General features: G+C 42.2%; 1 protein-coding gene across 5 annotated transcripts in view; it reads left to right on the top strand.

Annotated features, from left to right (window-relative positions):
* LOC138212684 (leucine-rich repeat and fibronectin type III domain-containing protein 1-like protein) overlaps positions 1-16309 on the top strand; it is a 255155-nt gene that overhangs the window by 230926 nt on the left and 7920 nt on the right. For all 5 annotated transcript variants that reach the window (XM_069173171.1, XM_069173172.1, XM_069173169.1 and 2 more), the window contains 3 exons: positions 9028-9211; positions 10218-10440; positions 10523-10797. In XM_069173171.1, the coding sequence (XP_069029272.1) occupies positions 9028-9211; positions 10218-10440; positions 10523-10647 (532 nt within the window). In that variant the 3' untranslated portion in view covers positions 10648-10797. The remainder of the gene's footprint in view (positions 1-9027; positions 9212-10217; positions 10441-10522; positions 10798-16309) is intronic.

Genomic DNA, 16309 nt, shown 5'->3' with positions numbered 1-16309 from the left:
TCAGTTATCTCGGTGTTGTTAGCTAAAGTCACTCCTTCTTATTAGTTTTCTGGAGGTCCATCTGAAAATAATCCCTCATTCATTAGAAAAGAAGATTCAAGAAGACCTGTTTTTGGGGGCGTGTCTGTTTGATTGACAGGCCTGTGGTGCAGTCAGGTTACAGCTATCGGTGGGCGGGACGTAGTATCGTCAGGTTTCCAATCAGATCTACCGCTGGCTCCTCCCCCAGCTCGTCCAAATATGGTCACTTCCTGCTCCAAACCGCTCCGACTGCAGATCAACTGCAGATTGATCAACAGGAAGTGCAGGAAAACTTGATGATGACAAGAAGACGATATGATTTAGTTAGTCAGACTCACCACATGTTCAGTGTTGGTATGTACCCACCACAGGCTCCTCCCCTTCAGCTATCAAACAACGACAACAACAACAACAACCACAACAACAACCTCCGAGCAGCAAGCTTAAATCTGGAAGTTTAGATAAAGATTTGGATCATGAGATAAGACAGGCTTCCGTCCACCTTGAAGCTTCCGAACCCAGCAGCTCCTACACCAAGCAGCGGTCCCTGAACGCACCGGCAGGCCTGCACGTGTGTAATTAGTCCTCTCGGTAAACCCAACCGGAGGCCACTCTGACCTTTTCCCAGCTAATGATGCCCGCCGGCCTCTCTCCCACCTGTCTCTCTTTTTTACCTTTCATGCTCCGTCCTCCGTCCGTTTCAAACCACGTCGACCAAAATCTATTAAAAAAATTCAGACAAACAAAAACGGAATTAAGAATAAACATTTCTGTTTTTTAGTCTTTGTGCTCTTTAAGTGAAAGCAGGAAACCGGCGTCTGCTCCTCTTATGGAACGTTAGATCTTTTGTTTTGGCATTTATCACTTCCTGTAGTTTTATGTTGAGCGATGTTTTTAGTAGTTGTTTAGTCACAGGAAGGGAAAAAAAAAAAAAAGCCTCAAACTGCAACGTCAAGAGACGCTATAAATAAAGAACAGAAACGTCTGTCCCCTCCAGGAAGGAGGGATTGTCGGTAACCTCAGGCTTTGGTAATGCATTGGTCTCCAACCTTCTTTTTTTTTCCCCTCTGAAAGCTCCTCATGTTTAATAACATTTATTCACATAGCTGAGCTCCACCCAAACCAGCTGAATCTTTTATGTGAACAATAACAAAGTGAAACTCTTCGCACACATTTTGTATCAATACCTAATTCCCTGGCAGTCATTTGTTTCCAGCTCAGTGAGAGTCTCTGCTGTGTTTCTGTCCTCTGATCGCTGTGTCTCACTGTGGGCGGAGCTCCACCTCTGCTGTGTTTCTGTCCTCTGATCCCTGTGTGTCTCACTGTGGGCGGAGCTTAAACCTCTGCTGTGTTTCTGTCCTCTGATCCCTGTGTGTCTCACTGTGGGCGGAGCTTAAACCTCTGCTGTGTTTCTGTCCTCTGATCACAATCATTTTTTGATTATTATATTTCATATTATTCTGAATCTGTGAAGTAATTCATAATAAAATCAATGAGTGAAGAAGAATATAGCAGCAGAAAATGGAAATATTTTGCACAAGAACCTCAAGATTGTGAATAAACTTATAAGAAACACATGGCAAAGGTGGAATGTAAATTAATTTATTCAAGTAGCAGTCTATATAAACTATATAAAATTTGTACTTTACTTGAGTTTTCTATTTCATGCAGCTTTATACTTTAACTTCGCCAGCTAGCTTCGTACATATGAATGGAAAAGTTGCATTTTAAAAGGTCCGTATAGTTTATATTTCTCTGTAATGTAATATTACTTAACACATTATTTACTTAAACTTATAAACTTAAATCATAAATATATAGGAAATATATATATATATACATATCCTCTCCTTCCTCCATGTTTCTCACCCTACACTCAGTTTCTCATCGCTATTATTTTGTTTTTATTCTGTCTCTCTCTCCTTATTGATATTCGGAGGATGAGAGGCGATGAACGAGAGATCTTCACCCTGACCTTGTGTCTGAGGTGTGAGGGTGGGAACCCGTCCATGTCTATTTATATATACGTACACTTTTCAGGAGTCTGAAATATTTGGCAGAAATAGATTTAAAAAGGACAAAGGTATGTTTTTTTGATGCTGGCATAGCTAATATAATAGCTGTGTGAACGCTGATTTGATCGCTGCTTCACCTCCTCCTGGTGTTTCTGGATTATTGGATCATCGGTGAGCCCTTCTGTCTCCTTCCTCCGGCTCGGTGTTCCTCACATCGCTGACAGCCTGCTGGTTCCCTCAGGTTAACTACTAATTGTGCAGTTCTGACTCTCTGCTGTCAATTACACACTCGGCTTGTTGCCCCCCCGCCCCCCTCCTCCCCCCGTAGGCTTTTTGTACACCTGTGTTCACACAGCATTTCTTGCCGTGCTCTCATCATGCCTCTGTGGTTATATCTGGTTGGAAAAGTACCGGACAGTTTACAGGATGAACTCTTTCAACTGAACAGACTTGCATTGCGCTTGTGGACCCTCTGCTGCACTTTTATCTTTGATTGCTTTGTGCTGCTGCTTTTATTTTTTTTACTTTTGTTGGAACGTATCTATTAGATCAGGGCTCCCTTTGGAAATTAGTTTTTTCGGTCTATCGATTGAAAGGTCAACTCCTACAAATTGTAGTCGTTTTCCAGGTGACATTAATTACCCTACAATTTTGTTGTGAGTAAATCAATGTGGTTCTCTTTTGGGGTTTTTTGCGATTAAACCTTTTTTTTTTTTTTTTTTTTTTTTTTTTTTTTATTATTACTTGTTAATTCATATAATTGATTCACCAACAACATACCAACACAAACCAACAACAGCATTAAAAAAACAGCACAAAATACACACAAAAAACGACTTAAAAAGACAACGTAAATTAATAAAAAATAATGATAACAACAGCATAGTCTTCTTGACAATTTTTAACCTTAGATCCCGCAGCAACATTACAATTCATGTTCAACCACATAGCAAAGGTGATAATATAATATGATGCACAGGAAGTAGGGATGAAACTTCTACTTGTCGTTTCTAAATATGGACCCCAGACTTTCCTTAAAGAATTTTTTTATTATTATTAACTTTGTGAATGATCTGCTTAAAAGAAGCGATCTTTGCCAGCTCATCTCTCCATTCTTTAAACTTAGTTTAAACTAAGTTTAAAGAATCTTTTTTATTTTCAGCCGGGGAGCTTCACTTTGCTGTGCAGACTTTTCACCCAAACTCCATCAGATTTTGAGGACTTTAATGACCCTAGAAAAGTGTTATTCACCTACTTTTTAAAAAGTGCCAGAAGAAGAATAGACGTCAGCGGAGACGCGCTGGTTTTACTGAATGTCTGCTGCTTGTTGTCTAATTTTAAGGAAATGCATATCTGCAAGTTATTATCCTTTGTTTTATTAATGAAAACAGACCATAACGCACTCAAAGCGTTTACAGTACACCGGCTCATGCAGGATTAACAAGGAAACAGCGTGTCCTTGTATAAATCCAGCTTCTTACTGTATTTGATGGTCGGTTGAGGTACGGTGGACTCAAATAGAAATGAATAGCTGCCGTTGGAGCTTACAGCCATTCAAGGTTATTCTTTATACTAAAAGCTTTATATTTTATATTCCCCTCGCCTTGGGCATAGAACAAGTTATATTCCTGCATAATGAAAACCAGGAGAGATCCAAGATAATTGCAGTTTAAATATGTCAGCGTGGCAGCGTCTATCATTTCAGGTTGTGAATAATTCAGCGGTCATAATGGTGTGAAGTTCACTGCCGTATGGAGGAGTACGACCTGAGGTGTTGCCTCTCTGTTCCTGACGGCGGTCTGAATAATGCAGCGGGCCACAAACCAAATGAAATAGAGCCACTCTGGATTTTTTTTACGAGCCGTGACACTAAATCCAACCCATCACCGCGATTACACTTCCTGTTCACATTCTGTATGTATGAAAATGGATGAAAGCTTCGAGTCATTTTAGGGCTCCGTTATTGAGCGATGCAGTCGTGTGGAGAGTGTCTCTGGAATAAAAGGGTTTGATGGCTGTATTTGGCTAACGAGACGCATTAGATCAGGAACTTTCCTCCAGTGAATGTTTTAAGATCCCTGAAGATCCTGTCTTCATGTAAAAAAAAAAAAATGAACATACTTTTGGCGTTTGGAGGGTTTCATGTTTCCTGTGTCATCCAGAAGTTTCATACTTTCCTCGACGAGCCACCGAAGAAGGCTGTAGGTTTTCCTAAAATGCCCTTCATGGACGGAGTTGTTCTGTGGCTTAGTTTAGAGTTGAGGCTCCTCCTCCCTTTGGGAATTCAACTGCCAACCCAGATGGTGCATGCTGCGTACAGTTCAGTACAGTATCCACCCGAAGCCTCGAGATGAAACACGACTTACCTCAAGCGACAACAAGACCTGCGGGCAATAATATGAACTGTACATTTATACTTCCTGTGTGTGTGTGTGTGTGTGTGTGTGTGTGTGTGTGTGTGTGTGTGTGTGTGTGTGTGTGTGTGTGCGCGCGCGCCTCAGGTGTTCACTCAACAGTTAGTCTGACCCAGAACATAGCAGCACTTATAGACCAGACTTCTATAATAGACCTGCTGTGTCTCTCCAGAACACAAACACACAAACACAAACACACACACAAACAAACACACACACACTCTCTCAGCCCAGAGGGTCAGAGTGGGCTTTATAATTCCACTCTTTGTCTCGTCACCTCTGCTCCAGTGTTGATAAATAGGAACTGCCCTGCACCACCTGACACCTGAATAATATATAGGACTCTAAAACACACACACACACACACACACGCACACACACACACACACACACACACACACACACAGAGGACATCTGCCGGAGCGCGCACACATCGAGAACAGGGGAGGAAACCGCACATAAACACTCACTTTGTGCCTCTCTGTCAGTACAGTACATTTTTATTACTGACTCTATCATGATTTACAATCTCTTAGTTTTTTTTAAAGCTGCATTAACCTTTAAAAGTTGGCAAGCAGGTGCGTATTCACACATCAAGCCAGACGCAGACGGACATTATCATTCTTTTGAAGTGGAGTGTCACAATTTTTCTCACTTTTAGCTTTAGGTTTGGAGGTTTGTTTATATTCTGCATCTTCACATGGAGTGCCGCGGTGATGTCCAAGCTGCAGGAAATAAACGTGTTGCTGAGGTTAAGGGTGGTGGGATTTTAAATGAATTCAGGTTTATATTTATGCGGCACCATACCGTACGTAAAACTGTTCAATACATATGCTAGAAATATGAAAATATATGTTTAAATTCAACTTCCTTTTTAAGAGAGAATACATTAAAGTGATTAATTCGGAGCAGATCGAAGATCGCCGGCACCGAGGAGATCGGCACTCGTGACCTGAGGGAGCAGCTTGGACTGTATTCTGAGGGCATATCTGAGACGTTCTCTGGAGCCCGGCTGCGAAGTACTTTCAATATCGGGGAGATTTTTTTTTTTTGCAACGGAATTCTGCAGGTTTTGCAATGCAAGTTTTTTAGAGGACCGCAGTGATGCATTAAAACCCACCAACTGTGTGAGAAGTGAGGCCGATCCAGAAGTGTCTTAAGCTGCAATACCAGCGAGTGCCACTAGAGGTCGGCTCCAAAAAGCCTCCGGCTCCATAGACTCCCATTCAACTTCTCTCGTGAAATACAAAGTCAATAAATGTTTTCTACAATTCATTATGATGTCATTAGCTACAGTTGCTCCTTTTTATTAGTTTTCTGGCAATTCATCTGAAATTAATTCCATCATTAATTAGATATTAGGCCACAAAAAGTGGTATTTTATTTGGCTTCACCAAAACTTCAGTTTTATTCCTGTTCACCTGCAGGAAGTTTGCAGTCATCATCTGAGAAAATGATCTGGGCTTTCAGCTGCTGGATGTTCCACCACGACAGTATTTACCATTAAATCCTTGCCGTTTGGAGCTGGGCAGGCGCTGATTGTTGGAGCTCTGTTGAACAGTATGGCTGATTAATATTGCTGGAAACACCGAGGCTGTAAAACCAAAACAAATGTATGAGTTTAAAAGAGGCTGAAAAGCTGCTCGGTGGATTCGTAACTACATGAAATGCCTTAATTGCAAAATAGTTAATACACTTTGCTTTACTAAATATTAAACTACAATTAGCTGCTATGATAAAAGAAAAATCACCTTCTTATGCTAGAAAGCACTCGTCTCAACAGAGTGTTTATGTCCTTAGGTGTGTGTGTGTGTGTGTGTGTGTGTGTGTGTGTGTGTGTGTGTGTGTGTTGTGTACTAGAACAAATGGGCTGGTCCGTCCACTGCAGTAATCTCGGTGTGTCAGAGGGTGGCCTAGTTCACAGCTCCTCCATGTTTCTCTGCTCAATTATCATTCCACCGATAACATCTCCTTCTCTCTCTGCAGCCCACAGTACTTTGTCTTTGTTCTTCTTTTCTTTCTTTTTTTTTTTCTCAGCTCTTTTTTTACATGCTCTTCTCTCATCTTTCCTCCTTCACGATCTGTTCTCAAATTAGTTCAAGGAATCAGAATAAGCTCTCAATCATTTCGAGGGTAGCACATTGTTAAAATTCTTCCTTGCTTCTTTTTCTTCTTTTATTTAATTTTTATTTTTTTGCTGCCTGTACAGTCTCTGCAGGTCCACACAGCAGCTTTATTCCAGAAGTTTAAAAGGTGAAACCTCACCTCCTGTGATGAGGAGAAGTGAAACAGCTGACATGCAGACTTCATTATACGCAGCGTATTCCTCTCTGACGGAGGAGAATGTGTCTCTTAAGCAAACTGCAGTATGAAGGTACATTTTGTTGTCTCATCACACCGTCTGTGTTCGTGGTAATGAAGGAACGTGTCACGCATCACGGCGGTGTGCTGATGGTGTATTTCCTTTTGTTTCTGGACAGTAGAGGTCTGTGGTGCAGAGCAATAAGACACACTATGATTTGGAGAAACCCACAGTACTTGTTAGTGGAAAATATTAATTATGGTTTGGGTTGTTTGATGGGATTTATTGACGATGAGAACTAGAATTACCACCTGGTAGTTGTGTGACTCCGCTAACAAGTTGTCATGTACATACAGTTCATGTACGCGTGTGTTTGTGTTACGTTTGTAGAGATTTCTTCAAGGTGTTTCTGAGATATCACGTTCATAGTGGGAAATGGATGTGAACTCACAGTGACCCTTTGACCTTTGGTCCCCAAAATTGTATCAGTCCATTGTTGGTACCAAGTGAATGTTTTTGCCAAGTTTTGCATTTTTTACATATTGTGTTCACGAGAACAGGACACAGGGATGGGAGGGACGTGAAGACCCTGTGACCTTGAACTTTGACTTTTGATCACTAAACTCTAACCAGTTCATCCTTGAGGAAAAGTGAACGATTGTGTCACATTTGAAGAAAATTCATTCAATTCCATTCTTAGGGGTTCGGTTTCTTCCTGGAGAGCGGTTTTTAGGGGCTTGTCTGGGATGCACTCAGATTTCCAGTAGAGCTGGGCGGGGCATAGTGTCCTTAGGTTCTCAGTCAGATGACTGTGGCTGAAGAGTGAAAAAATTCCTTACACAATATTTATTCATTCAGAGAAGAACATTGAAGCTTCGTCTGCATCACTTTCAGTTTCTGATCCAAAACTGAAACATGTAAAGTTTGTATATTCTCATATGAACTTGCATGAACTTGTTTTCTATGTTTCTGTCTTTTGTCTGGTGTTGTTACATCTTCCTCTGTTTTTCTTCATCCTCCTATGTGACATTTCTTTATTCCTCGTTCTCCTCCATCTTTTTCTGTCTCACCTTGTCTCATCACTTCTCCTCAGTGTCTTCTTCTTTGTTTGTTTTCTCGTTTCCTATATAGTCTTCTCTCGTCTTTTCACCGCCATCTTCCTCGCCTCCACCCCCACCCCCCATCCCTGTCTTTAATCTCACTCTGCCTTGTACCCTTTGATTTTCAAGTTGACAATTGAAAGTGCTCTATCCCTCGTCCCTTGTGCTCCATCTGTCGTTCCACTGTGTGTATATTGCCTCTACTTCAATTTTCTACTTCAGTCTTTTGTATTATTGGAAACCTCCTCTTCTCTTTACCAGAACATTGTGTCAGATCTCAGCTCCTCATTCTGTCCAGCACAACGGGGCAAGAAGTCATCACAAGCAGCAGAGCAGTTACATCAATACAAATATCTTTAGATGTGTGTCTGAGGACCAAGAGATGTCCAACAGATGGAGAAGGACTGAGACAGAGAGTGACAAAAGTGACAGAATAGGATATAAGAAATTAGAAATTACAAGAGGCAAAGAAATCAACACTTCAACTCATGATTAAATCCATCCAAGATGAGTTCATTTAAAATCAATGGAATTAAAAGAGTAAAAAAAAAAAATAATTTTAAATCATCATTTTAAAACATCACGGAATGAAATGTGATTTTTGTTCTGTCGAAATGCTCTTCAATTTGCAGGTGTCCTCCCTTTGCATTCCCAGTGTACATGAAATAGGACGTAAGACCGTATGTGTACATGGTGGGAAGGTAACTCCCCCTACAGAGGACTGATATACTCACTCTACAACTGCAACACTCCAACAACTCGGCTTTAATCTCGTTTCTCACAGAGCTGAAGGAGGCAAAACAAACCACTGGCTTGGGAAAAGAAAAAAAGTTTATTTAAATTATTTTCTGCTTTTCATAAATGTAATGAATTTTATTCTGCTTTGCAAAATATAACACCGGTGATAGTTACAATATGAATATGTAGTTCTGTATCAGCCAGTGGAGCTGGCAGCGGCTAATGGATAAGTTTGTCCTCCGGGCGACCGTACTGAGCCGGGTGCTAACAGAAAGACACTAAATAAAGTCGGAGCTCAAAGTCCCTCGTATTGGTCTTCTCTATCGAAAAAGCTGCCGCTAAACCGGGTGGCCAGACACTTTAAAACGTAATTATGACGAGCTGTTGTTTGAAAACATTATTTAAGATATCTTTCTGTCTGTCTTCCTCTCGTTCAGGATGATCCCCGCCAACCACAAATACTTCCTGCTGAGTGACCTGGCGTCTTCGCGGGACTACGAGCTGTGTGTTCTGGCCGTATACGACGACGGCATCACCGCCCTGACCGGCACCAAGCTGGTGGGCTGCGTGTCCTTCGCTACCGACTCGGAGTACGGACGCTGTCACTCGATACGAGACCAGGTTGGTTTATTAAAAAGGTTCAGCGTTCAGTCTGGATATCTGTCTGACGAGACTACACGGTACATTTAAAACATGAATGAATAGTTGTTTTGCAGAAACTTGCGTGGAAATTATTGGGGAATTGCTGGAACTGCAAAAACAAAACAACAAAAAAAGATTTAGTGGGGCAATTCATGGGAAGTGGACCTGGCCGGCATCATGGCGTCGCTCCAACTCCCTTACATATATCATATGTACTCAGAGAACCAAAGTTACAACGTAACCAAACAATCTGCTGACTCATTATGACCAATTGTGACACGTTCAAAGGAAAAACGTCAGCTTGTGAAATGTTGATTTACAGGTCAGGAGACACCAGGTGTTTTTTTCTTTGACATTGGCGGGAGTTGTGCAACCGTGAATTTGTCCCCCAGAGTCAGACTGTCGAGACCGAGTTCTACTGGGACCCTCTGAGGCGTATGAGGGGAAAACATTCGCTGCAAACCACCTGAAATGTGGCGCCATGGCAACGGGGTTCTCCACCACGACAACACGCCCGCTCACAGTTGTTTTTTTTCACCCTCAACAACACGATCGTTGCTCCGCGCCCACCCTGCTCACAGGATTGTGATCGCTGCAACTTCTTTCTGTTCCCCAAAAATTTGACACAAAAACTTAATTTGGGCAAAGCGTGTCGTAGACATGCAAGTAAAATGAAGTAGAATGTGTTATTCTCACGCCTAGAAAACGCCGAGCGCCACTATTGCACAGTTTTCTTTTCTCTACGGGCGTGTCTATTACACGCAGCACTTAATAGGAAAACAAACACACGTTTAGAGTTTGGTGATAAGATTCAAACCTCGTCCTCGTCGTCCATGACGTCCGCCACCAAGCTTCTGTGTGTCTATTACACGCTTTGCAGAAGAATGAACTTTAAACTCAATTAATTGTTGAGCTTTAAAGATTCATTCAACAGAACATACTGCACCGAACTCAGTGTCTGCGTGTCTCCGATCTCTTCTTCCAGTTCTTGGGCGGCACAATGATCATCATCATCGGGGGCATCATCGTGGCCTCCGTCCTCGTCTTCATCTTCATCCTGCTGATGAAGTACAAGCTGCACAGCAACCACTACAAGCAGAAAGCGGCCGCGCGCCACGCCAACGTCTGCTCCCAGACCAACGGAGGAGGAGGAGGAGGCGGAGCCAACGTTCTCGCTCTGCCGCCGTCCTCCTCCTCTGCAGGGCAAGGTGAGAGCAGGAAATGCGGAGGAGGCAAACGCTTCTCTTTGTTATCGTCTTCTTCTAATAATCAAATTCCATCTCGTTGCAGGCGGAGGTGCGAATAAAAACTCCCAACCGTCATCGTCAACGGACGGGATGGGCGGAGCTTCTCTTCGAGGGACGACTGTCGTGGACTTAAACCCCACCCATGACGATGACGCCATCTCTCAATAACACACAGGAAACTGTCATTAAACCCACAACCCACTATTCTCGAAGCCCAAAACAATACTCCACACCCTTCCCCTCCTTTTCTTTTTTTTATTTGTTGCTGGTGCCTGGAGCCAAACTCCACTCGACATCAAGGAGCAGCTCCTGTCATTGGTGAGTAGCTGCAGGCAGGTACAGGGAGATGACCAAGGATTAATATCATTATATTAGTATTCAACATTATCTTGGAATCATATTGTGACATAACAAGCGATATATCATTGATAACGATAATGGGGTCAAACAAGTTACACTTGTTACACATTCTGAAACACACAACCCCATTTCCAAATAAAAGTTGGGACTCTGTAAAAAAAAATTAATTAAAAGAGATCGCAATGAATTCGTAAATCACATTAACCCATATTTAATTGGAAATAGACCACTGACAGCAAATAAAATGTTGAAACTGAACATTTTTATTGTTTCATGAAAAATATAGGCTCGTAATTTGATGCCGAGTTGGGACAGAGGCTGTGTATGTGGGATGAGACACATCGTATTTATTACACTGTTAATTTCATACGAATTCTTATTAAAGAGGACATTTAACAGGATTAAATCACCACCGAATTAGACCTAACTGGTTCCTGTTGCTGCTCTCTCTGGCTTCTCCGATCTTTTTTCCTTCATGCCATGTTGTCTGAACTCCTGCGAGGTTTATGTGTCGGGCTCAGGACAGCTAGCAGGGCTTTCAGCATGTAGATTGTAACTCACACGTGTTTTTTTTTGTTTTTACCTGCTGCTGCAATGAGGGATGAATTCAGTTAAATCTGGTGCTGCCAGAGACAGACGGAGGAGGAGAGAGACACAGAGAGAACGAGAGTTTCATTTGAAGTTTGTTTGAAATTGAAATGTGAAACAGACAGAGAGGCGCCGAGAGAGAGAACGAGATGGAGAAGACCGGCTTTGGTAAACCATGCGGACAAAGTTCACTCAGCCTGCATGACTGAGCTCCGAGCGAAACACTCCTCCATTAAAAATGCACTTTAATGAACAGTCACTCACATGGCTGCGGCACACACACACACACACACACACACACACACACACACACACATACACACACACACACACACACACACACACACACACACACACACACACACACACACACATACACACACACCTGTTTCCTCTCCGCTAAACACGTTCAGCAGGTAACGTCAACACAGCAGCGGATCTAATGGCGGTATCGACTTTAAAAAAAAAAATCAATGCCGGACAAAACGGCCTTTGATTAAAGTTTCTGCTTTCTTTCAGAGCGTCATAACGACACTCATAAAACTACCAACAACATGTGCGTGCATAAGAGCGCGTGATGCTGCGAGGCGTTCTGTTAGTGGGTCGGTCACAAAGCTTCCTGATTTTAAATGATTTGATACGGAGCGATCGGTTGGGAAAGACGATCTATGAACTAATCCCACCAAAGATACCACACGTCTCTTCTTAATTATTTTTATCTAATATACAGCGCAGTCCTCAGGAATCGTAGCTGTTAGCGCTGACAATTAATTTTGAGCCTTAACTAATAGACGTGTGAAGTGGGAGCAGCTGTCGGTGCCCGAAGTACTTTCCTGTTTGAAAAGGTTTCTTGCAACGACGTCTTCGATGCTCTTGAGGGTCAAACAGGTTAGTTTTTTTTTTTACAGATAAAGTATCAGTGGAAAGGTTTATGTCAGAGATATCAGTTTTATGTATTTCAGCCTAATTTTCTTAGAAACTAGCTGCGTACTGGATCACACATTATTTATTTTTACTTAGTACGAACTGCAGCTACTGTCGCAATCCGAATCTGAAATATAAATAAAAAGGATGTGATTTGGAACAAGTACGCTTCATTTAATTGCCACTTCTTCCCCTTCCTCCTTTTGTGGGCGGAGCATCAGAGCCACCAACTTCACTTGGCGGCTCTTGTGAGATATCTCCTGCTGCAAAGGATTGTGGGTCAGAACAGCCAGAGTAGCATTTCGTTTAGCATGCGAGGCGTTTAGGGACTGTGTTAGGTGTAGCTGCAGAAAAAAATATATATTTCCTTTTAAACTGCATAAAAACTGAAGATTGATGATGATGATGATGATGATGGAGGTATCAGCAAAAGTATTATTCAGGCATCGGCATCGAAGTCCTGGTTTCAGTGTTAAAAATATGTTAACGATACGCAGCCCTACACAGGATTAGAAAGGTTATCGGTCTCTTCATGTATCAGATGATCACAATATCAATACTTTATTAACTACACATTATGTGCCTGAGTCACACTGTAACCTCCGCTGATGTTGATTTCATCTTTACTTTTCTTCTCGAGAGAAATTCTAAATGTGTCTCTGCGTAACTTTTATTTTGAAAACAAACCATATTTATTTCTTTACTCCTGCATGTCTCACTTCTCCTGATGCAAACACATTCTCTCCGTCACTTCCTGTTTCCTCTCGCTCCCAACACAGACACCCTGCCTCCCTCCTTGTAGTCATTTCTTTGAGTCTAATGAGTTGTTTTGTTTTGATGCTTCCTCTTGCTTCTTCACTCCTTTCATTTTGTTCAAGTTCAAGGTCATTTTGTTTTTCTGGTTTCCTTCACGATAGCTTTTCTCTTTATCTTGTGATATTTCTGGGACCGATTTCACTCCCGAAATTGAGATGTATACCCTATCTTGATAAATCTTTCAAAGCTCCGGAGGATTTTCTCCCCTTCACATGATTTGAGCTGTTTCTTTTTCCTTTTATCTCTGTGAATTTAAATATTGGTCCCGTGTAGTTCAGCGGATGGAGCGTGACGCCATCGCTGTCGGCGTGAGCATCTCCGTTCACTTTTGAGCTACACAGTTCAACGTGGCCAGTGTGACCTGACACATACACATTTTTATTCTTATCTCTCGGAAAATGTTAAACGAGAAAAACATGACAGATTATCTTCTCCAGACCTGCATCACATATTTGTCAGCATTTGGAGTTCGCTGCTTATTAACATTGATGTTAAAGTTGGGTGTCTCTGACCCAGTTTCCCTACGGCATTAACATGCAGACGTTTGATCTGGATGAAGATGTCACATGTTGATGCAGGTGTAAATTAATGTAGAGCTCACTGCAGTCAGAAGATGACTGCACAAGAACAGACTCACATTGCAAGCCGATCTCAGCCAGGTGCAAATATAACCTACGCAACTGGCTGCAGTTCAAAGTTCATCCAACAGGTTGAAAGTTGTACACAGCTGCAGCATTAATAGGCCGACACACATTGACTGTGTATAAAAATGTTTGTAGTCTCCAGGTCTGAAAAGTGAAGCCAATGCAGAAATGCCTTTAAGTGCAATACCACTGAGGGCCACTAGGCGCTGGCTAAAAATAAATAAATAAATAAACTTTGGGATGCAATAGACTCCCATTCAAAGAGCAAGATTCATTCAGTGTTGTGGTGGTCCCTTTGAAAATAATTCCAGCATTAATTAGATATAAGCCCTCAAACAGAGCAATATTTGGGGGCCTGTCCGGGATGCAGTCAGGTTGACATCACAGTGCAATCCAGATATAAATAAGAAGTGTAAAGCATTGCCTTTGTTGCTTCTTGAGAAAAAAACGTATTGTCACACTTTTTTTTAGACCTCTTCCTCAGCGCCTCAGACTTCTGTTTATTTAAAAAAAAACAAAAAAAAAGGTTTCCTGTTCAGCAGAAATTGAAGTAGTTCTGTTGTGACTGCAGAGGCTTTCAAATGCCATGTAATCCACATCAGGTCATCGATCAGTTTGCTCTCCAGTGTCTCTTTCTACATTTCAAATATCCCTTCATGTATTATCTCTTATTTATTCTTTTATTTTTCAGCTCTCTCCTCCCTTCAGTCCGCTCTCACTTCTTTTTCTTTACTCTATTGTTCTCCTCCTCACCGCCCTGTTTTCTTTCTCTTTCATGCAACATCTAGGAGTTCTGATTTCTCCTCTTCTTTTGCTGCATGCATGCTCCATTTCTTCCTCCATTCATACATTCATCGCTCTATAAATCCTCTTTATTATCTACTCATCATAACGTCCCTCCTCTGTAATAATACTCTCCTGTCTAAAAACACACATTTCGTCACACACACACACACACACACACAGAAGCACTCATTTTTTTTCTCATAGAAGCAATCTCAGTGGCACCCGCCGGCCTTTAGGCCATTTATTGCGGGCTTAATATCCACCACACAAACAGAGGCAATCTCAATGCACCTGTTTCCTCTCCCATCCAAATGAACTGAGTTGGTGTCTGTTGGTCTCACACACACACACACACACACACACACACACACACATATATGCAGCATCAGGAACTCACAACATGTGTGTGCATTTATACCGTTCACTCAAACCATTTTGTTCTGCCTTCGTATCACTTCAGTGATTATAATTTCCAACCTCATGTCCCCCAAATGTTTTATTTTTATCACGTCCACTTACCCAGCGAAACATTTCATCATCAACTCGACTTAACTTTTATGTTTGTGACATGATGAAATGTGCTCCCCCACTTTTCATATTCTCCTCCAACAATAATCAGGTCCATCCAATACATTGGTTTAACAGTCCGGTTTTCTTTACGATGAGTATTTCCATCTCACAAAGCACAAAAAGAAGCTGTTTGGAAACTTAAAGCTTTTGTTAACGTCAGCGAAAGATTCCCACCATCTTGTTAAGTAATGAAAAAGTCAACATTGACTTTAATCACAAGACTACAAGAAAACTGTTTATTTCCTTAACTGTTAACAAAGGTATCGCGGTGTAGCAGTGTCATGTATAAGTATGCTATATGGAGGTAGATCAATGTATAATAGTGTCACATACACAATACACAAAGGCGGGAACAGGCAGCGCATTTAGTAATAAACCGAGAAGTTTTACGAGGCGTACAGTATGTGGTGTTATAACGGCACTACTTTTCAGATATATTATGTGGTTTTCACTGAACAGCAGAAATAAGTACACCAAGCTAATCAAGTGTACACACTGCACAGAAATACACATCAATCGGACACATGGAGGCTCTCTCCAAACGCAATCTCAGCATCCCAGCTCATGGTTACCACACACAGGGAGAGATGCAGGCAGATATCATCACAGGCTGCTCTGTAAAAGCCACGAGGCTCCTCTTATCCACCGAGCAGCAGGATAGCACACTGACTAAACTGTGAGGGTCTGCCACAGAGCCCCCTCCCCCCGCCCCCCACCCCCTCCCCACTCCCCCTCCACTGAGGCCAGCAGGCAGCGGCCCTGCACAGAGTCACAGTGACACCCGGTGGTCGCGCCACACAGTGCCGCGGACTCCTGTGCTTTTATTTTTACCCTCATGTATCGAGGGAAACAAAATACAATGCCGCACACACATTTTTCACACAGAGATACCAGGCAACAAACACTGTGCTTACTGATGCTGCTGCGAAAGAAAAAGACGTCAGAGTTGAAGCGGAAAGGTGTCCACGCCAGCTTGGCTTTTCTAAATGTTTGTAGGGAGTTCACAAGGAGAGCCGGTGCTCTTTTCGCCATCCAAAAGAGGCTCCTGTTGGTTGGTCGAGCTGGTGGATCTGAATGATCTGATTGGAAACCTGACGATACTACGTCCCGCCCACCGATAGCTTTAAGCTTACTGCACCACA

The sequence above is a fragment of the Embiotoca jacksoni genome, unplaced genomic scaffold (genome assembly GCF_022577435.1).
Source record: "Embiotoca jacksoni isolate LCO1_2020_lvr unplaced genomic scaffold, fEmbJac1.0.p SCAF_58, whole genome shotgun sequence".
In the NCBI taxonomy this organism is placed as follows: domain Eukaryota; kingdom Metazoa; phylum Chordata; class Actinopteri; family Embiotocidae; genus Embiotoca; species Embiotoca jacksoni.
The sequence above is the reverse complement of the archived record's forward strand: the minus strand, read 5'-3'. Positions and strand labels throughout refer to the sequence as shown.